This window comes from Balaenoptera ricei, chromosome 6 (assembly GCF_028023285.1).
Source record: "Balaenoptera ricei isolate mBalRic1 chromosome 6, mBalRic1.hap2, whole genome shotgun sequence".
In the NCBI taxonomy this organism is placed as follows: Eukaryota; Metazoa; Chordata; class Mammalia; order Artiodactyla; family Balaenopteridae; genus Balaenoptera; species Balaenoptera ricei.
In genome coordinates, this window is record NC_082644.1 from 102,428,017 (window position 1) to 102,452,004 (window position 23,988).

The 23,988-nt window shown below is 40.5% G+C and overlaps 1 protein-coding gene across 2 annotated transcripts in view; it reads left to right on the plus strand.

Annotated features, from left to right (window-relative positions):
* SLC31A1 (solute carrier family 31 member 1) overlaps positions 1 to 21,821 on the plus strand; it is a 30,591-nt gene extending 8,770 nt beyond the window's left edge. The window contains exons 1-5 of one of the 2 annotated variants that reach the window (XM_059925367.1): positions 11,312 to 11,530; positions 14,708 to 14,871; positions 15,379 to 15,451; positions 16,822 to 16,990; positions 18,489 to 21,821. In XM_059925367.1, the coding sequence (XP_059781350.1) occupies positions 14,740 to 14,871; positions 15,379 to 15,451; positions 16,822 to 16,990; positions 18,489 to 18,690 (576 nt within the window). In that variant the 5' untranslated portion in view covers positions 11,312 to 11,530; positions 14,708 to 14,739 and the 3' untranslated portion in view covers positions 18,691 to 21,821. Of the gene's footprint in view, positions 1 to 11,311; positions 11,531 to 14,707; positions 14,872 to 15,378; positions 15,452 to 16,821; positions 16,991 to 18,488 lie in introns of those variants that run through there. The other variant, XM_059925366.1, reaches the window with a different exon arrangement.
* The last annotated feature ends 2,167 nt before the right edge of the window (positions 21,822 to 23,988 follow it).

Sequence of the window (23,988 nt, forward strand, 5' to 3'; positions counted from 1 at the left end):
GTAGAAGATATATAACTTCCCCTTCATCTGGAACTCAGATTTTATTCACACAGTGGGTGAAAGAAACCTCTCTCAAATCCCAAAGATGAGCCATTTGTTATTAAATTTAGTGTTAGCCCAGAAAGTTCTTTGATTAGTAGGTGGTCGTGTGTGTAAATTCTAAGTGAGACTGGGCAAGCTTTGTGCCCTTTTGGAATATCAGAATAAACAAATGTTTTATTTTAGTTCCTGGTTGAATCTTGACTTTCTTTTGTTTTTTTTTTTTTAGCTCCCTCTTCTTAAACATACAGTCATTAGAGCCTGTGTACTATATCTGTGTTGTACATCTCTGTAATTCAGAACTTTGGTTCTCAAATTTTAGAGCGCATAAGAATTGTCTATATATCTGGATATATACCTAGAGTCTGAGACCCCATTCCCTGAGAGGAGATTCAGTAGTCTGGAGTGGGGTCCGTAATTTTCAGTTTTAGCCAAACATCTCAAATAACTCTGATTCAGGCGGTCCTTGGACCATACTTTGAGAAACCCTTGAGTTAGGAGGGAAGCAATTAACACTTATTATTTACTATGTATGTTATTAATGTGCCAGTCGCTTTCATATGTATTTTTACATTTGATGTTCAAAAAAACTGTAAGACTTTATTAACCCAGGTTTATGTGTATGTATTATCCCCACAAAGTTTTAGTAACTTGTTCTGAGCTCCAAAGATGGCATTGCATTATGACAGTCAGCAGTCTGACTCCAAGAACCAGGAGGGCTGTTGCTCTTAGTATTTCTGCTTTAGGTATTTCTCAGAAGAGATGATTGTATGAGATGGGTGAATTGGAAAATATTAGAAAGTGATATGAACAGTCTGTTAAGTTAAAGCCACTGAAATGTTGGAATGTCTAAAGCATATCATCTAATATTCAGAATGTTCCTAGAAAAGACAAGTATGCATTTGTTCTTCTTTGAAACGATATTATACACACCTAAACTTTTCTAATTGAAATAGGCCCTAAAGATGAGTTATTCTATTTCTTCACTAAGGAAATTGTGACCATAAAGATTAAATTGCTTAATGTAATGGAAACACCTGGGCTAGAACCCGGGTCTTACTTTCTTTCAAGTTGTAATAATTACAAAGGTTAAGGTAGGCTACAACCCATACGTTGCCTGAGAATTACTCAGAAGACTATTGAATCAATGGTTGAGAGTGATGACTCTTTGTGACATTCACCAGTTGAAAGTTCACACAGAGGCATAATAATTAAAGGTGTTCTGGTATTTTAAAGGAGTAGAATAAATGGTGACTTTTTTTTAACGGTGACATTTTTATGAGTTATTCTTTAAAAGTTCTGTTTCTGACACTGAAAATATATGGTAGAATGGCATTTGGGGCTTTTGTGAATTTTAATGGAATGCTGAAATGTGGCCTGGAGCTCAGGCTATGTGGAAGTCCATTCTCACTTAGAGCTACAGAGGCAGAGCAGCCAAGAATACTGCAGGTAATAGTTTTAACGCAAATTGTAGGCCATAGCATGGTGTAAAGTGTTGCAAGACACAACTACTCTGGAGGTAGATAACTAGATTTAGCTCCTCCTGGACAACTTAATGGGGTTTATAGACTTGACAAGGCCCTTGGATAACTTGATCTTTGTTTACCCCAAATGTAGGGAATATTCACTTGTGCCTCCCAATAGAAATAGGTCTACATTTCTTTCTAAGCTCCCTAAAAACTATAACTCTGTTTCCTTATCTCAATTTTTCAGAATTGCCCCCATAAAGTAAAATAGCTACCTTTGTGTTAAGAGACAGGGACGCAAATAGTTGGGTAGAAGTACAACGATACAAGTAATAGGTCACCGGACTTGAGGTCAGAATCTGGATTCTAATTGCAGACTGCCTCGAGACTGACTGACACGTGACCTTGGCTAGTCAGTTAACCTCGTGTACCTCAATTTTACAGCTGTAAAATAAGTAGCCGTTCTTGTTTAATCCAGGCCTGTCCTTCATGTGGAGTTAGGTCTAGAAACATACTACATTGTGGTAGCTCAGCAGAAAAACCTGAGAACATGCCAGAAAAGAAAATGAAGTTACTATTGGGCCCAGACTTAAAATCATTCAGTCAACAAATGTTTATTGAATACAAACGTAAAAGGTGTATTAGATTGCACATAGCCTAACGTAGGCCTTACAGTGCATTCCATAAACAAGATGTGAGTAGTTTTCTTCAGCCTTGTTTTTGAGCACTCATAGAACATAATAATAACAACTCACAGAGTAATAATAATGCTTTTATGTATGTTATATGGTCTTTTTTTCTCTCTCAGTATTTCTTCCCATTCATTATCTTATTTGAATCATACAATAACCCTAAAGGAGAACAGGACAGATGTTATCTCATTCCCCTGAGTTTAGGATGAGAGGCTAAAACTCAGAGATCATTAGTGGCTCGCAAAGAAGTAGGGTGATTCTGCCCCCCAGGGGCAAAGTCTGGAGACATTTTGGACTGTCACACATGGGACAGTGCTACTGTCATTCAGTGAGTAATGGCTAGGGATACTTACTGTTAAACATCCTACAGTGCACAGGACAGCTCATACAGCAAAGAGTTATTCAGCCCCAAATGTCAATAAGGCTAAAATTGAGAAACTGACATTGGTGTTTTATCCAAAAGAATACAAAGTGACAGAGTTGGATGAACCAGAATCCAGATCTTGGACTTAGTCTAGTATATTCTCCACTGCCCTTAGCATTAAAAACTGCAGTCACATAAATTCTGGATTTATTGCTAATGTTTCGTGGAGGTGTGAGTGAAAAGTGGGGTTTGTCATATATCACTGTTAAAGGTTTCCATGTATAGTACAGATTGTATAATCCAATAAAAATCTACTAAACACTTGCTGTGTGTCTTACAGTCTGCTGTCCATGTCCCACAGGGAGCTTAGTCTACCTTCATCATATTTTTTAACTTACTGAGCAACTACCAAATTTGAGTAATTTACCCAAATGGTATTGAAATCTGGATATGGCCCCTTTAGCAGCCTCTATGCATAGTACCTACTGCCAACCTAAAGACTCATGGGACTTTTATAGGAAATGTCACCAAGATACTCAGAGAGAAATTAGCAGAGCCAGGATTTGGATCTTATCTGACTCCAAACTCATGCTCTTAACAATATTCAGTAAGCTTAACTCTCTCCTACAAAAGGTGACGTGTGACTTTAGAAGCTCTTACAACCCAGGACGGTCCTTGTAGAATATCCTTCAGTTTTGCCCCTCAAACCATTAAATAACCCAGAAATTAGAAGGTTCTTCTAATCCTTCTAAAGTTTTAACAGATGTCTTTCTGGATTCTGGCAAATTAATGGATTATGGCCCATGGCTCTGTAAGGATTTTTTTTTTTCCATCTGTGAATGCCTCACAGAAAACTTGAGCAGGAAATATTATTAGGGAAGAACAAATAAAGGCCAGTTATTCTACACAGCAAAGTATTCTGTTAAAATATAAATCTGGTCACATCACTCCCGTGCTTATTACGCCTAAATAGCTTCCAGTTACCCTTGGAATAAAATTTAGTCTCCTTTTAATGACCTATAAGGCCTTCTTCAGTATACCCCTTCTGCCTCTTTCTTCAACCTCATTGGCCTCTCTTCTCACTCAACGTGTTCTATTCATACTGACCTTGAATGACTTTGATTCTTTTCTTGCCTCAAGGGTGCTATTCTCTGCCCTTCTACCCAACTCCAGTAATTTATCAGTCTGTCTAAATGTTACCTCCTTAGAGATGGCTTCTCTCTTCTCTCTCCACCTAACCCCCTCCATCTAAATTAGTTCTTTTACTGTTATTCTCCTATCACAGTACCATGTTTACTTCCTTCATATTACTTATCACAATTTCTAATTATATATACGTATACATATTTATTTGTTTCCATATTTAATGAGGATTCCTCCTCTAGAGTAGGTTCCGCAAAGGCAAGAATCTTGTCTTCTGCAGCTGGCTCCTTGTAAGTAGATATGAAACCTACATGGGTTTTGTAAGAATTAAATACATTTTGAGTGAGTGAATATTTGTCCAGTGTTCTTCCAGGTGCAGTAAGCAGGTATAAATTAGTTACTTGCCCTCTAAGAACTTGCTGTGTATATATGGTATTTTTTATCTCGTATTTTAAGAACTGTAAGTCAAATTTTCCATAAGAGAAGATTGCTAGAAAAATTCAGAAAAGAGAGAGAGATTTCTTCTGTCAAGAATTCAAGGAAAACCTCATAGGAGAGGTGGCATTTTAACTCAGCCTTAAAGAATGAACTAGATTGTAAACTCAAAAGCAGGGGCCGTATTTTAACTTTATCCTACTTCTGACACATTTTAAGTGCACTGTAAATGTTGAATAAATAATGATAGGATTTGCTCATATTCAGAAAATAGGGGGGGGGGGGTACTACAGAGAATGACACGGCCAAAAAGGCATACAAGTGTCAAAGTACTAAATTTATTCAGGAAAATTGAGTAAATCAATTTCAGTGGAATATTTGAATGTGAAGAGGGTGAGATTGGGATAAGGCTGGAAAGTAAATCTGTAACAGAGACATAAATGTCATGTAGTGAACATAAAATAAGTGTATCAATATGAGAAGTTGGAGGTGAAGATACTTATGTGTCTCTTTGCAGAGAGATTAGTTTCTGGGAGTACAACCTAAAATGCAAATTACAGCTTGAGAAATACATGCAAATGGTATCTGGACACTAGTTTAGGTGGGAGTACTGGTTCTATTATCAACACCATCACCAAAAACTAGCAAAATGCAGGCTCCTATGAACCATCTCCTGTACTTGGCTTGGCTGGAAAGAGAGTGTTTGTTTCCTTATATTTCTGTAAGGGAAACATCCCAAGGGATGTGTTTGTGTTTTTTATGTTTTTTTCCCTGTAATTGATTTCTAATCTCATAGCTTGTGGTCAGAAAAGATGCTTGATATGATTTCAATTTTCTTAAATTTACTGAGGCTTGATTTGTGACCCAAGATGTGATCTATCCTGGAGAATGTTCTGTGCTCACTTGAGAAGAAAGTGTAATCTGCTGTTTCTGGATGGAATGTCCTATAAATATCAATTAAATCTATCTGGTCTATAGTGTCATTTAAAGCTTGTGTTTCCTTATTAATTTTCTGTTTGGATGATCTGTCCATTGGTGTAAGTGAGGTGTTAAAGTCCCCCACTATTACTGTGTTACTGTCGATTTCCTCTTTCATAGTTGTTAGCAGTTGCCTTATGTATTGAGGTGCTCCTGTGTTGGGTGCATTTATAATTGTTATATCTTCTTCTTGGATTGATCCCTTGATCATCATGTAGTGTCCTTCCTTGTCTCTTGTAACATTCTTTATTTTAAAGTCTATTTTATCTGATATGAGTATTGCTGCTCCAGCTTTCTTTTGATTTCCATTTGCATGGAATATCTTTTTCCATCCCCTCACTTTCAGTCTGTATGTGTCCCTAGGTCTGAAGTGGGTCTCTTGTAGACAGCATATATATGGGTCTTGTTTTTGTATCCATTCAGCAAGCCTGTGTCTTTTGGTTGGAGCATTTAACCCATTCACGTTTAAGGTAATTATCAATATGTATGTTCCTATTACCATTTTCTTAATTATTATGGGTTTGTTTTTGTAGGTCCTTTCCTTCTCTTGTGTTTCCCACTTAGAGAAGTTCCTTTAGCATTTGTTGTAGAGCTGGTTTGGTGGTGCTGAATTCTCTTAGCTTTTGCTTGTCTGTAAAGCTTTTGATTTCTCTGTTGAACCTCAATGACATCCTTGCTGGGTAGAGTATTCTTGGTTGTAGGTTCTTCCCTTTCATCACTTTAAATATATTGTACCACTCCCTTCTGGCTTGCACAGTTTCTGCTGAGAAATCAGCTGTTAACCTTATGGGAGTTCCCTTGTATGTTATTTGTCGTTTTTCCCTTGCTGCTTTCAATAATTTTTCTTTGTCTTTAATTTTTGCCAATTTAATTACTATGTGTCTCGGCGTGTTTCTCCTTGGGTTTATCCTGCCTGGGACTCTGCACTTCCTGGACTTGGGTGGCTATTTCCTTTCCCATGTTAGGGAAGTTTTTGACTATAATCTCTTCAAATATTTTCTCGGGTCCTTTCTCTCTCTCTTCTCCTTCTGGGACCCCTATAATGCAAATGTTGTTGCATTTAATGTTGTCCTAGAGGTCTCTTAGGCTGTCTTCATTTCTTTTCATTCTTTTTTCTTTATTCTGTTCCGCAGTAGTGAATTCCACCATTTTGTCTTCCAGGTCATTTATCCGTTCTTCTGCCTCAGTTATCCTGCTATTGATTCCTTCTAGTGTATTTTTCATTTCAGTTATTGTATTGTTCATCTCTGTTTGTTCTTTAAAATTCTTCTAGGTGTCTGTTCTTTAATTCTTCTAGGTCTTTGTTAAACATTTCTTGCATCTTCTCGATCTTTGCCTCCATTCTTTTTCCGAGGTCCTGGATCATCTTCACTATCATTATTCTGAATTCTTTTTCTGGAAGGTTGCCTATCTCCACTTCATTTAGTTTTTCTGGGGTTTTATCTTGTTCCTTCATCTGGTACATAGCCCTCTGCCTTTTCATCTTGTCTATCTTTCTGTGAATGTGGTTTTTGTTCACAGGCTGCAGGATTGTAGTTTTTCTTCCTTCTGTTGTCTGCCGTCTGGTGGATGAGACTATCCAAGAGGCTTGTGCAAGTTTCCTGATGGGAGAGCCTGGTGATGGGTAGAGCTGGCTGTTGCTCTGGCGGGCAGAGCTCAGTAAAACTTTAATCTGTTTGTCTGCTGATGGGTGGGGCTGGGTTCCCTCCCTGTTGGTTGTTTGGCCTGAGGCAACCGAACACTGGAGCCTACCCGGGCTCTTTGGTGGGGCTAATGGCGGACTCTGGGAGGGCTCACACCAAGGAGTACTTCCCAGAACCTCTGCTGCCAGTGTCCTTGTCCTCATGGTGAGCCACAGCCACCCCTTGCCTCTGCAGGAGACCCTCCAACACTAGCAGGTAGGTCTAGTTCAGTCTCCTGTGGGGTCACTGCTCCTTCCCCTGGGTTCCGATGCGCACACTACTTTGTGTGTGCCCTCCAAGAGTGGAGTCTCTGTTTCCCCTAGTCCTGTCGAAGTCCTGCAATCAAATCCCGCTAGCCTTCAAAGTCTGATTCTGTAGGAATTCCTCCTCCCGTTGCCGGACCCCCAGGTTGGGAAGCCTGATGTGGGACTCAGAACCTTCACTCCAGTGGGTGGACTTCTGTGGTATAAGTGTTCTCCAGTTTGTGAGTCACCCACCCAGCGGTTATGAGATTTGATTTTATTGTGATTGCGCCCCTCCTACCGTCTCATTGTGGCTTCTCCTTTGTCTTTGGATGTCAGGTATCTTTTTTGGTGAGTTCCAGTGTCTTCCAGTCGATGATTGTTCAGCAGTTAGTTGTGATTCCGGTGCTCTCACAAGAGGGAGTGACGTCCTTCTACTCCGCCATCTTGAACCAATCCTCCTGTTTCTTATATTGTAGTAGCCTGGTCCATTCATGTTTGCCTGGAAGGCATAGATGATTTAGAGATTGGAAAGTGGGTATTTAAAAAATTAAGTTTGTCCTTAGCATGCTTTTTCTTGAGAATGATAGCCCTCCATTATTATATAGCTGTATAATTCTCCATGTAATCAATTCCTCCAAACAGGCTTCTCATCTCCTTCGCTCAGCCTGAGCAGCTTAATAAGGTGGAGTGGACATATGGAAAGATAAAATTTATGGTAGAAGGGGGTGACCTTGAACCAGTATTCGGAAGCAAAGCCTTTCTTCGTCTTATTCTGATTAGAATCGAATCACAGGTTTGCTTTCTGTCTTTTCTGTGGATAGTTAGAAAGAGATTCTCAGGGCAGCTCCTGAGTTATTGTCTTTTTTACTAAAATAGGTATTCTTAGACAAGAACTTCTGTGTAAAAGAGCTACTCTCACTAATTTATAGCTGCTCTTTTATTCTTCTAAAAACTTGTCAGTCCATGGAGCATTTCTTGTTTGCCTAGATCACTGGCCATTCGTAAATGAAGGCCCTTTAAGTTTTAAGTGTAACTGTTTGAAGTAGTTTTCCCCTTTATGTCTCTGGCAGTTGGTTACTTTTGATGCATCCCATTAGTCTGATGTATGAGTAATACAGACATAGACTCTGCTTATTACTTGAATATGTAGACTGTGCATAGGTTGGTTTCTTTCCACAAAAAGTGCTTTCAAGGAATCCTGCAACTGGTTTATTATCTTTGCTATTTTTATTTCTCTTGCCTGATAAACAGTCATTTGTTCTTATGTTCCCTTAAGGTCATTATTACTGAGACCTTTTCAAGGGCAAGCATGGTAGCCAGGCTTAGATGACAAGATGGCTTTGGCCTAAAATGGCTTCTCTTATATCAAAAAGCTATATCTGGCTCTTTTCTCCGGGGACTCCCTACACTATTTGCTTACAGTAGAGCTCGTTTTGGTATCTGGTGAAGAAAGAGAAAATAATATTGAAATCTGCAAGTAATCACTAAATTAATTCTTTGCCAGGTCTATCAACATCTTTCTCCTCTCAACCCAACCACTGACACAAAGAAAAGCAAGTGAGAATTTGTTGTTGTTGTAGATGATCCCTTGGAATTATTTTTATTATCAACAAAGGCACAAAGTTAGAAGAGAAAATGGTAGCCTTAGTTTTATTGAAGGATTTTTAAAAGGATAAAATCTAAGTTTTCTTTCTTTCTTTCTTTTTTACTTTTTTGGTGGTAGTGGTAGTGATGGTGGTGGGGTTTTGGCAGTTATTCTCCAGAGTTCTGTCTTTATAAACCTGTGATTGTAGCAAGTGCCCTATCAACTCCTATCACCTGCCAAATTTAGTCTGGGGAGAACTGTGTGTGTTTGATTTTTAAGGTCTTTTCCATTTCCTTTTTTCTTATTGGCCTGACTTATCTTCTCACTACCTCTACTGCCTCATTTTACTGAACTGATACGGCACAAGTTTGGGAGTCAAAAGTTTTTGCCAGTTCTGGCTAGAACCTGCGTAAACCTATGATTTACTCAGCCTGATACCTTTTGGAAATGAAACTGGTGTAAGTATCCTTATGATTACTGCACCTCAAGAAGGACACAGGCCAAGGAAAAGCAGCTAAAATATCCAAAGCATGGTGTGGTTATATTCAAACAATTATGACCACTTTTCTGCCAGTCAATTTGGAGTAAGAATGTGAGGCCAGGGCCTAGAGGATGAGTGGAACAACATCATAGCCATCAACGGGAAGGGTCTTCCCCATATATATTCATCAAATTGTATTTCCCTTCCCTGGGAACTACTACATTTTTTTCTAAACAACTCCAGTGTATTGGCCTGGAATGCCAAGTTATGGAGAGGCACCTAAGCCCTATTTGTTATTGCATTATATCAAAGTCTCCCCTTTATTCCTGCATCTCCTTTACCACCTCCCTCCCCCAAAGAACAACATAAGTGCAGAATTCATAAAGCCATAGGAGAATTTCAAAGTTCACCTATAGAGGCACTTGAAACAAAGCCAGAGCCATATCTCAGAATATCTGCTGGCCCCATACAGGTCATAAAAAGGTAGGATTAGTCCAGTGAAACTTGTTGCTTGATCACATGAACATAGCCCATAAGCATGAACCCCTGTTTATGGTAGTATATTATCTTTGACCTTGAATTTCCCCTATCTGTGCTTGCCAGAAGCTTGTGTCATCAATCATAAATAATGACTACAGAAAGCAGAAGAGTGACTAGACAGATTTCCCTTTGTTTAATGTTTTTACAAATCCAAAAAGGAACATGACCCTAATCATTTTTTTTTAATATTTATTTATTTATTTATTTATTTATTTATTTATTTATTTGGTTGCGCCGGGTCCTAGTTGCGTCAGGCAGGCTCCTTAGTTGCAGCACGTGGGCTCCTTAGTTGTGGCTCACCTGCTCCTTAGTTGTGGCATGCGAACTCTTAGTTGTGGCATGCATGTGAGATCCAGTTCCCTGACCAGGGATCAAACCCGGGCCCCCTGCATTGGGAGCACAGAGTCTTATCCAGTACGTCACCAAGGAAGTCCCAACCCTAATCATTTTAAGAATAAAAACTTTCTTCCTTATCATTGAAGTCAGGAAAGACTGGAGGCAGTCTCCAAAAGAATTATCTGAGACTCCAGATTACATCTGTCTGAGCTGGAGGAGAGGGCCCATGTGGCAGATGTATGACCACTTCTGTGTAGTCTTTTTGTGGGGTCTAATCTCCATAGTCCCTATGGATTATTGTTTCTTATTCATCATTGTGCAATACCGGCAAAATAAAAGAGAATTTGAATTTTAGACTAAACCTGTTAGAAGTAAGGTCAGTGCTAAGACTCAGAATGGGTATCAGAATTTAGCCTTCTTGCTAATTCCCTAACTTCTGTCTATAAATTGATATTTATTTTTCTAGAGATGCTAGATTTTGCAAAGAATCTGGCCCTCTAGTTAAGCTTTACAATGCGTGTGTTGGGGGGGAGTGTTGGCAGGAACAGAGGAAACTTCTTTTTCATGATCCTCAGAAGTAGACTGAGAAGGAATTAGACCCTTGAATACAAGGAAGTTTTGAAACCTATTTTTATAAATACTGCACCATACTTATTAAATGGAGGAAAGCGGAAGGCAGAAAGAAGTGCAAAGCTATATGGCATTCAATGTAGAATGTGCCATTTCATTTTCCATATCTAATAGTATTCAGGGCAATACAAACAAGTTGGCATACAGCCAACTTCAAGTACCCAGCTGAAGATAAATGTTCCCTAAAAGCTGAATAGTGTAAAGCCTTCCTGAGAAATAAACTTCTCACCTATTTCGTATGAACAGATTTCCATAGAAACTCATACTTGATTTTTTTCTATAGCCAATTCCTAGACCATTTGTCTTCTATTTCCTTAAAAATCAAAGAAGTTTTCTATGCTAGAAGAAGGAGCTATTATGAACTATCCACATGTGTCGATAGTCACTTTGTGGTCTCAGGAGACAGGATAGGCAGAAAGGGGCTTGAAAGTGGTCTTGGCTGGCATACTCTGCAGGAGAGAAGCTAACAGAAAACTGACATTTGCCTAGGATTCTGTTATAAGAAATCCATTGTTGGGAATTCTCTGGCGGTCCAACGGTTAGGACTCCTTGCTTCCACTGTAGGGGGCCCAGGTTCAATCCCTGGTCAAGGAACTAAGATCCCGCAAGCCGCATGGCAGCGGCCAAAAAAAAAAAAAAAATTAAGATAAAGGCTTTTTGTTTTTTGTTTTGTTTTGTTTTTGCTGCAGGGCATGCAGGATCTTAGTTCCCCGACCAGGGATCGCACCAGTGCCCCGTGCAGTGGAAGCACGGAATCTTAACCACTGGACCGCCGATTTAAAAAAAACAACAACAACAAAGAAGAAAGAAATCCATTGTCCATCGGCAATGAAAGGAAATAGATTCTATTCCTGCTCTATTTCCTAGTATATTTCAATGTGAAATGTGTCCTACAAGATGACACTTCAAAATAGGTGCATACTTTGAAAGGCATTCTTGAGATTCAGGCATATGAATTACTGGGTCACTGATATGTCTGAAGAGATATGATTACGGGTCTTCACTGAGCAGGTGTCTCTGACTGGTAATGAGGTGCCTGAACAATTAGGAACCTTGGGTCTTCAAAAAAACCTGTTGATGGGAAGACTCTATAAAAGTTTATCAGGGAAATCAAGGGTACAAATCTTAAGTAGTTTCTGGTGCTATGTTCTTGCTTTTTAAATTGGCCTTTGCGTTTCATCTTATGCCTCAAAACGAAAATTATGACTGTTCAGTTTCCCCTTCTAGCTTTTAGCCTTGAAGCTCCATGAGGAAAGAGTCTATGTCTGGTTCATCTCTGTATGTCCCTCAGTCTCTTACACCAAAAGGCACTCCACCAATATTCACTGAATCAAAGGCCAGGATTCATGTTGATAACATGAAATGAAATTATCCTTTATGGTTTTCTTATGATATAATCATTTTCTAGACCCTTATTAGAAGAGAACAAAATTTGTAACTTCTACTCTTTATGAGGATGTGCTATCAATTTTCTTGGCAGGCAAAAGGCTTTTCATTCTTATTTCACTTCATTTGCTTGGTTCAACATCATAATTTATGATCACTCAGATACCACTGATCTCTCCATCCTACTATGTTTCTTTTTTTTTTTTTTTAGAAATTCACGTTCTTTTATTATTTATTTATTTATTTATGACTGTGTTGAGTCTTCGTTTCTGTGCGAGGGCTTTCTCTAGTTGCGGCAAGTGGGGACCACTCTTCATCGCGGTGCGCGGGCCTCTCACCATCGCGGCCTCTCTTGTTGCGGAGCACAGGCTCCAGACGCGCAGGCTCAGTAATTGTGGCTCACGGGCCCAGTTGCTCCGTGGCATGTGGGATCTTCCCAGACCAGGGCTCGAACCCGTGTCCCCTGCATTGGCAGGCAGATTCTCAACCACTGCGCCACCAGGGAAGCCCCCTACTATGTTTCTTTATCTGAAAACTGCTGTCCTCTTACCATTTGTTCCATCATTGAAACTTTTTGTGTGCTCTCACTTGTTGATTATTTTTGTGTGTATTCTTTTTTTTTTGCTGTTCGCTATAAGACCTTTGTGGACAAAAATCTTATGATGTCTCTCTTTGTACCTCCAATCTAGTCCCTTTATGGCAATGGTATTAATGATACCAGCTTGTCCAGCTCCCCAATTATGAAGTAATAAAGTATCTGGCATGAAAGTTATTTAAATTCAGAGTTGAATTTTGATTATTGGTAACTGATGCTTTGCCTTTTCCTTTGCTGGAAATAAGAACCTATTTTTTTTAATTAATTAATTTATTTATATGTTGGCTGCATTGGGTCTTTGTTGCTGCGCACGGGCTTTCTTTTTAGTTGCAGGGAGTGCGGGCTTCTCATTGCGGTGGCTTCTCTCATTGCTGAGCACTGGCTCTAGGCACGCAGGCTTCACAACTAGGCACGCCACAACTTCAGTAGTTGTGGCACTCGGGCTCAGTAGTTGTGGCTCGTGGGCTCTAGAGCACAGGCTCAGTGGTTGTGGCGCACGGGCTTAGTTGCTCTGCGGCATGTGGGATCTTCCCGGACCGGGGCTCGAACCCATGTCCCCTGCATTGGCAGGCGGATTCTTAACCACTGCACCACCAGGGAAGTCCCAATTAAGAACCTATTTTTTAAGCTTGCTGTCATAGAATCATAGGATAGGAGTTGAAGAGGGGAAAATAGATGGCTGAATATTTGTGCTTTTGATTAGACATCCAAGACTCCCTGAATCTGTATAAATTTCCTATCTAAAGTATGCCTTTTTTCAACCTCTTAGTAATACTACCATATTACCCTGTTTCTTTCCATCACAGCACTAAACGCCCCATGAAAGTGTTCTGTTTACTTTATTGTTTCTCCATCCTGTACCGTGTTTGTCTTATTCACTGTTGAATTACTGGCACTTAGCTCAGAGTTTGGTGCCTGTAAGAGCTTGATAATAAGAGGCACACTTAGGCTCATGAACATGAATACCTACTTGGAATTTCTAAAGCATTCTTTCCTCCACAAACTGGAGTTGAGGGACACTAAGAGAATCCACCAACACCTCCCTCGCCACCTTCCTCAACTCCCCACTCCCCACCCCAGCTACAGGAGTTTTTGCTCCTTGGATTATGTCTCAGATGGACTTTTGCAGTAAAATAGTGAAGTGGTAGTAAAGACACAAGACTGAATGTGCAGGTTGTCTAGACTTAATTTAATAGCGAATATCCAATTTATACCTTGTTTTCAGTGTTCTCAGCTCTAATGCCCTGCTGGGATTGATACTGTATCTAAATTCAGAGCACACTGCTTGCCTAGGGCAGCAATAGACCTTTTCTTCTAATTTAAATTAGCTGAAGGCTGGTTGTCCTATATGTGAAAATGTATTCTTAATATCCTGATTGAACACAGGCCATCCAATTAGGTGAATTATCTTGAAATACTTGCTTTTTATCTACTGACATTTATGATTAGAAAAGCAGTTAAATTTCATTAATGGCATCAATTTGTCCATTATTACAAATTGTTTCCTGCAACCCGAAGAAGATACTTTTCTTCTCCTTATCTCATATTTAAATTTGAATATACATTGAACATATCTAGTAAAGGAACAATTCTGCAGAATAAGAGTTAGGTTTCTGATAATGTATAACTGATTCACTTTGCTGTACAGCAGAAACTAACACAACATTGTAAAGCAACTATACTCCAATAAAAATTAATTTAAAAAAAAAAGAGTTAGGTTTCTGAAACCCTACGTGCAAATCCCTTTTGCCGCAGTCTCCAGAGGTGATCCCTATTAGTACAGTTACTTCTCTTTCCATCTGTAGATTATAAAAATAATTCTGAGTAAAGAGGCTAGGAGAGCATGTATTCACTGGCTGAAATCCCACATAGACAAAGCATTTATCAAGAATCAAGATTTGGGGAATTCCCTGGTGGTCCAGTGGTTAGGACTCCGTGCTTCCACTGCAGGGGGCACAGGTTCGATCCCTGGTCAGGCAACTAAGATCCTGCATGCCGTGTGGCTTGGCCAAAAAAAGAAAAAAGGACAAGATAAAACATCATGAAGATTTTTTTTAAAAATCAAGATTTTGTATTTTTAATTATTATATATAATTCTTTTTCTTAAAAGAATCTTCTGCTGACTCAACTTTTCCCGGAAAAATGGGCCATTTCCACCACATGGGGATGAGCATGGGGATGAGCAGTGGGGACGACAACAGTACCATGGCACCTTCTCACCATCACCCAACCTCTTCAGCCTCCCACTCCCATGATCACATGATGATGATGATGGTAAGTGCCACAGGAGAGGCAGCCCAGGCCCTTTCCCACCCACTTGGGGAATAGAAATAATCGAACTTTAGGACTGGAAGATGATTATCTTTAAAGATCAACTTACCAATGAGAAAAAACTAAGGCAGACTTAGAGAAGTCAAGTGATTTGCCCAAGATTATGTGGCAGGTTAGTTTCAGAGCCACACCAGAACCAAGATTTCTATGGTTCTTTCTTCAGTATTCCTTTCTGTCAAAATTGACCTTTTTCTGGATTAAGTTCTGGTCTTTCACACTTTGTGTAGAAAAGAGAAAAAGACAAACGTTGATGGTGGGGACAAAGGAGAGTACATGTGGAGAAGTGCCTGTGGTAATACTATACTATAATGAGGGAGAAAGCCTCCCACTTCAGTGAATGCCTCTTATTACCCAGAACTGCTACTTTTAAATGTTCTAAGCTTCTTGACCTGAAATTCTCATGTAGAAGCTTCAATTGTTTCTAATTGACACGTTTTGGTTTCCTGGCAGCCTATGACCTTCTACTTTGGCTTTAAGAACGTTGAACTATTGTTCTCTGGTTTGGTGATCAATACAGCTGGAGGTGAGTAAGCCATCAGGTTTTGTTTGAAGGTGACACTCACATGAGAGACAGTGACAAAGAATCTGGAAACCCAACACCTCTTCCTGCCATAATTACTGAGTCATTATGGTTATGATCGTAATCACCTTGCTTCCTATTTCCTACCTGGAAGGTAAGGATACACGGTGCTTATTTTGGTCCTACAGTAAACCTCCCTTAAATAGCATGTGTATGTTTTAGAATTTCTGAAACATAATTTAGATACCAGTAGGAGTCTTTTGCAGACCATTTCCTTTCATCTTTTTCCAGAGTGTTTCCTTGTTTGATATATTATTGATCTTGGATATAAGACTACAGTCGAAGTTCAAATGACATAAAAAGCATTATATATATACATACCACAAAATAACCCTAGCTTGAAAACTATTAATCAAGTACAATCCTTCCAGTTTACAGATAAATTAAGCTTCAGATAGTGAAATGATTAGCCCTAAATCACATAAACTTAGTATGTCAGAGCTAGGACAGGGACCTAGGGCTTCTATTCCTGCCTAATCCAGTGCTCTTTCCAGCTTACCAAACTGGTATACATCATTCCCGACTCTTGGCCCATCTTAGGGGCAGTCCTAGTTTTTGGGTAGCTAATCGCCCATTTTTTGTGTGTCTATAATGTTGAGTTGGTGTGCCTTAAATCAAATTGCACAAGTTCAGTAGTCAGGTGGACCACTTTAGGTACAAGATAAGTCTTTGGACCCACAAAATCTATTTGTTTTGGGAAGAAGGGAAGCATTTAATTCAGGTAGTATGTTAAATCAGTTTTGACTACATTCATGTTGTTACCAATGCTTCACAGTGTGAAAGACTTAGATTGAAATGCCCATTCAAGAAATTGTCAGCACTTTAAAATAAGTTGTTTTATTCCTCTTTTGCGTATTCTACATTGTGTGTTTCAGTGTGACAAGGTAATTTAATGACATCAAGCAGCCAGACCAAAAGGTTATTGTTGTTCATTTTTTTGTATCTTAATCAGAAAATGAGTATGATCTGCAGTGGAGGCAGTAGTCCTCACTAATACCATCTTAGTTCTTCTCTTCCATCTGTATGATTGAAGAGGTAACAATATAACATACTCTGAAATTAAGAGTAGAGAGTAGCGGTTTTTCAAAATCCCCTGGCAGTCCAGTGGTTAGGACTCGGTGCTTTCACTGCCGTGGGCCCAGTTTCAATCCCTGGTCGGGGAACTAAGACCCCGCAAGCCAAGTGGCATAACCCAAAAAAAAAAAAAAAAAAAGAGTAGCAGTTTTTCTCTGTTGTCTTTCTAGCTTGGAGAGCACACCAGCTAATGATTTTGCATGTTTGACATTACCGCCATCTTTTCCCTCCCTACTTAGAAATGGCTGGAGCTTTTGTGGCCGTGTTTTTACTAGCCATGTTCTACGAAGGACTCAAGATAGCCCGAGAGGGTCTCCTGCGCAAGTCACAAGTCAGCATTCGGTACAATTCCATGCCTGTCCCAGGACCAAATGGAACCATCCTTATGGAGACCCACAAAACTGTTGGGTAAGAAGATTGAACAGATCCAGATGGAAGTTCTGGAGAGCTGAATTAGCTAAATAGGAAAGCAGCTATTTTATTAGCAACAGCCCTCTTCTTGAGTTAATGATTCTATATGACCTTGATCAAAACTGTTTTTGGAGGCTTGGGGTTGTGGGTCATTAGCAGGCCAAAAGAGGAATGATAGGAACCCTTCTGCTAATATGAACATTTATTCCAAATTTTAAGTATTGGTCACTTTAGAAGAAGGAAAAGAATCCATATTTTAACATATTAGCCAAAATAATAGTAAACAAATTAAGAAATTTCAGGTCAGGGTATAGAATGGCAGAATCCAATTCATTCCTTTCTATAAAAAGTTGTATCTGCCCAGCTCTAGTCTCATTTTGTTACAATGTAAGACTGTACTAATGCCTGTATTCCACCTAAGAAAGTATATGGATGACCATTTGTTTTTCCCACAGATTGGCAAATGCTTAAGATTTAGTTAGAATAGAAATGTAGGTCTTAAAGCTAAACTGGAATTCAAGGAATCCTATAGACCAATGTCCTGCTCTCAAGTAAGCACAATATTATTTATTCCAATTGTACCAGTGATTGGGCTTATTGAGGGCCAAACATTGTGACTTAACTAAGGTGAGAGAACTAGTAAGTGACAAAGGGGATCAACAGCCAGGTCTCCTGATCCCTAATTAAAAACTTTCTACTGTACCACCCAACCCTCAATTCTATTTCCAATTTTTTTTTTTTGGCTGCGTTGGGTCTTCGTTGCTCCACGCTGGCTTTCTCTAGTTGCGGCGAGCAGGGGCTACTCTTTGTTGCGGTGTGTGGGCTTCTCATTGCAGAGGCTTCTCTTGTTGCAGAGCACGGGCTCTAGGCGCACGGGTTTCAGTAGTTGCAGCACGCGGGCTCAGTAGTTGCAGCACACGGGGCCTAGAGCATGCAGGCTCCAGTAGTTGTGGCGTGCAGGCTCAGTAGTTGCAGCACACGGGCTTAGTTGCTCCACGGCATGTGGGATCTTCCTGGACCAGGGCTCGAACCCGTGTCCCCTACACTGGCAGGTGGATTCTTAACCACTGCGCCACCAGGGAAGTCCTCTATTTCCAATTTTTTAGAGTATGAACTCTGCAAAGGTGGAAAGCCTGAGAAAGTTCAGGCAAATTAGTATGGGAGGGTGTGGGTCATCCCTTTCGGTATCCAAGGTGGAGGTAAGTCAGCTTACTCCTCCTTCCTCTCCCCTCCTCCTGAAGAGCATTCCTCCTGCTGCCATATAATCATATCTGGCCGATGCTTATTAACCTCACAACCCTATCATGTTTCATTTCCAAGGACAATAAACAACCTGCAGAGACACAAGTACCCGTGAGTTGCAAGGGTGGCTGTGAGACAGTCCAGCTCAAGCTGAGCTCATGACTACAACTGTTGCCCCTTTCTCCTGATCTGCATGCAGAGCTGCCTGAACACTCCTGGGGCCCTGACTGTTGTGTCCCTGTTTACTCTCCAGGCAACAGATGCTGAGCTTTCCTCACCTTCTGCAAACAGTGCTGCACATCATCCAGGTGGTCATCAGCTACTTCCTCATGCTCATCTTCATGACCTACAACGGGTACCTCTGCATTGCTGTAGCGGCAGGGGCTGGCATGGGGTACTTTCTCTTCAGCTGGAAGAAGGCAGTAGTAGTGGACATCACAGAACATTGCCATTAACGTCTAACTCTATGGTGTGGCCTTATCGATTGCAGTGGAAAGCAGTTCAAGACTGGAAGACAGGCCAATCTTCTCTTCTTGCTCCTTATCTCCTTACACACACACACACACACACACACACACACACACACACGCCTGCTCAACAGAGGTTTAGCTTACAGTCTCTGAGCTAAAGTGGTAACCTCCCTGCCTTTTTTCCCTAATGAGCTGAGTTTCCCATTTCTCTTGAGATGAAGCCACCCATGAGATGTCCTCTCCTCCCCCATTGTCTTAGATCCAAGTTATATGTTCTTATCTAATCCAGGTAGCTTTCTGTTCGATGGCTTGATCACCTGCTTCCTTTTTTAGTCTTCTGTTCTTATTTTTTTTTAACATTTTGCGAATTTGGTGGGTTTTTCCTGAGTCAGTGATGGAAATGGATTAACTTTAGCCAGGATTGATGGCAGGTGAGGAAAAGTCTTGCCCAGCTAAGCCCAGAACCCAAACTTAACATTTAAAAATATGTTCTAGTCTTTGGACTCAATGAGTGGGAGACAGATTGTGCCTTTCCCTAGGTGTGACATGTTGCACTGAAATCTCTGTAGTGGGTAGAGAGGTGGTTTGAGACTGTATAAATACAGGCCCAGACCTTGCAGAGTGTGCATTCTTGGGGGGGCTGACTCATCAACTTGTGTTCCCACTTAACATTTTGATTAGAATGAACCTGTCAATCAAAAAAAAAAAGATGACAATCAATTTGAGAAAATAGGTATTTTAAAATGAAACCATTGACATTTTACTTTGACTTGGTACCTTCGTATGTCACAGCTGAAGTAAGAGTTTAAATAATTTTCTCCCATTATTGTTTTCATCTGTCTGCCTCTAAACCAGTGGTTTTCAAACTTTAGTATGCATCAGAATCACCTGGAGAGCTTGTTAAAGCCCTGATTGCTGGGCCTCGACCCAGAGCCCCCAAATTGGTAGTTTTAACAAGCTCCCAGGTGATGCTCCTACTGATGATCAGGGGACCACACTTTGAGCATCTCTGCTTTAAACTGAGGGAGTATCGCCTGGTGGGTGAGCTACCTGGTACTGGGCACAGGAATTTGACTTGCTATTAGTTGGTGGTGTTTCTGGGCTTAACTCATGTACTAAATGCTGCTGGTCAATACTTAATCATTCCACAAACATTTATTCAGCCCCAACTGTGTTTTTGTGCCCAGGCACACAAGCACAAAGGGCTGTAGCCAAAGTAACTTTTATTAGCATGTATGAAATCACTAGTCCTTATTCTTAAAGATCTGTAATTTCTTGGAAGTGGCTTGAAGGTTGAGAATCTTTGATCTGCAATGTAAATCAGCCAGTCGTGGGTTGGAAGGGCAAAAGCCCAGCCCTCTCTTTGGAGAGGCCTAGGGTGTGGACGGCTGATGGGCCGACATCCATGCCCACACCAGCCAGATCCTCACTCTCTGCATGACCATCTTTGTTACTTTCGGGGGGACTTAATTAGATCACAAGTGGCCAAAAATACTTTCCTCAGTAAGAATCACATTGGATTTTTATTCTGTTGTTAGTCTACGCCGCAGTCTTGTTCCCAGTCCAACCTACCTCTGTAAAGTGACTCTTCTTGTGCTGGTCTATTAAATCCTGCCCTCCTTGGTGCTAGACTCCAGTTGTGCCTCAGGGCAGGAGAGACAAAACACAGCTATCCTGTTGGCCTCTTGTGGTTTTGAAGTTTGTACTTTCTCTGTTGGTGCCAGTTAAATACTGGAGGGTGAGAAATGTGTACTTCCGTGGCTTTGAACCAAGAGAGGGTTATGAGCTTACTGGATCGAGGTTAAAATCTAAGAACCAACATTTAGAGTTTTATGTTTTTCTCTCATTCCAACCCCTTGTAGTGCTGATACTTAGCGTAAGTAAAGGGAATGACAGGTACTGATAAAAATCCAACATTAAGGTACAAATAGCCTGTTATTGCCTCAGAAGCCAAGGAATAATAAAACCCTGAGAAATCAATGTTTAGTAGTGACCCGGGTACTCTCTAGAAATCTTGACATGATCTGTTATAAAATACCCTTTCAGGAACAGGACCTTATCAGTAAGGTAAGAAAAATCAAGGCCAGTTTAGACAAAATGCTGTGAATTTCAAACTCTCAGAGAGAAACATCAGTTTGGGACAAGTCTTCGGGTATTCAAGATAGAGTCTCATGAAAAACCTGAATTCTAGCGATCTTGAGCTAGGTTGCCAAAGGAAGAAACTAGCGAGGAAAAAAAAAAAGTAACACTTAAATTCTATCTTTCTCGAGCTCTTGGATTGTGATAATATAATGATCTTGTTGACTTTCATTTCTGTAACCCTGTTCGTTTAGAATTCAGTGCCTGACTTCTTTGTTCCTTTTGAATCCAAGTTCCTCTTCCTCCTGTTCACAACTATTAGAAGCTGTATCCCCATATCTTTGGCCCCTTATTCTGCTCTCCTTTTCCCTTTCTTTCAGTCTTTTATCCCATGTGTCTGGTTTATTAAATCTCCCTCACCCTCCTGATGCAGTGGATAATGCTGTGCAGTAGATGTGGATATAGATACCAACCAGAAGTTGTAAAACTTGATAGAGACCCTAAGCACACTTTGAGGAGCAACTGTCCCACTGGAATTTCTATAAGGCTGAGTAAGGGGCTACCTGGTACCATCCACAAAGTTACAACATCTTAGGTGCCGTCTCCAATCTATGCTGGAAGAACACTCAGCCCCACACTGCCCACAAACAGAGTCCTCTCTGTGCACCAGGGAATTAGAGATGAAGGTTTCTTCACTACTTCTATGGTGGGGTTGTCTGGAATTCCCTTTTAGGCTGTGGGGTACTGGTTTTGGGTTCTAGCCACAGGGGTTCCTTGTAGAAGCTGGAAAGGGAGTTAGCAGGGAGTACACTTTCATGTCATTTAATGTTGATCCTGCCCTCTCCAGCTGCTTCCTTCAGAAGATACACCTAAAGATACAGAGTCTGCATTTCATATAATGCCTTAATCATTGGGTCTACAATTAATGTTGACTGTTTTAGATTGTAAGCTCCTGGAGGGCAGTATTGCTGTAGTAGGAATGTTTTAACAGTGTCATGTGCAAAAGAACAAATAAATATTTTGATTTTGTGATTCTATGCCTGTCTTCTACCCAGAGTGATATCAGAATAAGTGGTCTCATCATTGTCCACAGGGAGTCTGGTCATTATCATCGGTTTTTAAGATGTCCATCTTTTAGGTGGCGTGATCCCTTTATGTTTTCATCTCACTCTCCTCCTTCTCTCCTACTTTACATGACAAGCCTTGTACATGCCAGAAGATCTACATGACCTTTTGCACAGGAGACAGGGTCTTCATGAAGCTGCAGTATCTCAGTATACCAAGGGTTCCTGCATTTAAAAGCGAACTTGTCATATCATAATCGCTTCCCTGTGTTTATGCTGTCAGGCGAGAGGCTAGGAGTTGGCCCTGCCTGTCCGCTTTGTGCCAGAATGGTGGTGTTTTGTGCCTTTCCTGTTGGCCCCCAGATGGGCATCTTGCCATTCAGCACCACTTCTAGACTGTAGTGTGACGAGCATGGGCTTTGGAGTCAGGTACACCTGGCTTTGACTCCTAGCTCCACCACTTACTAGCAGTGTGACCTTAGGCAAGTTATTTTAATAACCCCTAAGCCTTAGTTTTCTCATTTATAAAAAGGCAATAATGGTACCTATTTGAATTAATCTCCTGATTATTGTCACTCCAGCTTTCAGGAAAATGAAAGGTACGTGCTTCTGGCTGCTGTTGGTATCTCTTCACAAGCACTTGACCATCTTCTTGGGTTTGGGCAACCCAGAAATGAACACTAGGACCTAAGAAATAAAGAATCGATACATGTGATTTCAGTGGTGCCAAAAAAGATTTACAGGGAATTCCCTGGTGGTCCAGTGGTTAGGGCTCTGTGCTTCCACTGCAGGGGGCACGGGTTTGATCTCTGGTTGGGGAACTAAGATCCCACGTGCCGCGTGGCGCGGCCAAAAAAATAAAAAGATTTATAGCTGCTCAGATTTATTACTAATCTGGTAATTGCCTCATTCTTTATAAATAAAATAGCATGGATATTTCCTGAGAACTGAAACAGCAACCTCTCACTCTACCCTGAGGGAGTGAGACCTACTAGTGGGAGACCAGGAAAGCAGTGTAGCAAGGAGGTTTAGAAGCGCAGGTTCAAAAATCATTCTGCCCAGGTTCAAATCTCAGCTCTATCCCTTAACAGCTGAGAATTAGTTTTGCCTTTATAAAATTAGGTTAAAGTACTCACCTCGTAAGAGCTAAAGATTAAATGAGATAATCTAAAAAAAATTAAAAATAAAAAATAAATGAGATAATCTGCATAAAGCACTTGGTACAGTGTCTTCCACCCAGATTCCTCTTGAGTATTGGTATCAGGAGGCACCATGTTTTCATGCTTCTGTGCCTATTCATGCTGGGAAGTCACAGTGACGTGTTGAAGCAGTCTTGTTTGATCCTTTTCTTTTTTTCTTTTGCCCTTCCAGACTGGCCTTTGTAGGATTCAAAATAATCAAACTCAGTTTCCTTATCTGGAGCCCATTCTTGCTGTGTTTTCAAGATTAAGATAAAAGAATGGAAGATCCCAGATAAAACTGGAAAAACAGGTTTTGTAAGAATGATTGGAGGAAGAAGGGAAACTATACATCCTCCTCTATTCCTGCCTCTCTCCCACATTCTTACTTCCCAGACTTAAACTGCCCCAGAAAGGCTGGGTAAAATCCTGCTAACAGGTCTCTTTGGAACTGATGATTCCAGAGGTTCTTGCTACCACAGTTAGCAGTTCCCAGCAGTTGAATTAAACAGTGAAAACAATAAGACATGATTCTAAATTAGCCTCTGAGCTGCCTCGCAGATTGGCTCGTCAGAAAAACTTAGGCAATTTGGGAAAGGAAGGAAAACTGGAATGACAGTAATACTGATACTCCACTGCCTGTCCTCCCAAAATTACACCCAAACTGGTTACAATGCCATTCTGTAAAGATACTGGAAATCCACAACTTGATCGAGTTTATACAAAATCATGCAAATCTAATCTCCACAAGGGCAGGGATCTTTGATTTGTTCACTGATGTTACCAAGTGCCTAGAATGGTAGCTGGCACTCTCAATAAATACTTGTTGAATAAACGAGTTAAACAAAAATCAGTGACAGGGATCAACTAGAAGTGTTCTATTTAGGGTCTTTTAATAAAGATGGGAAAAATGATGTAGCAATTTAACGGTGCTATTATACTTCATTAAGGATGTCGCACAC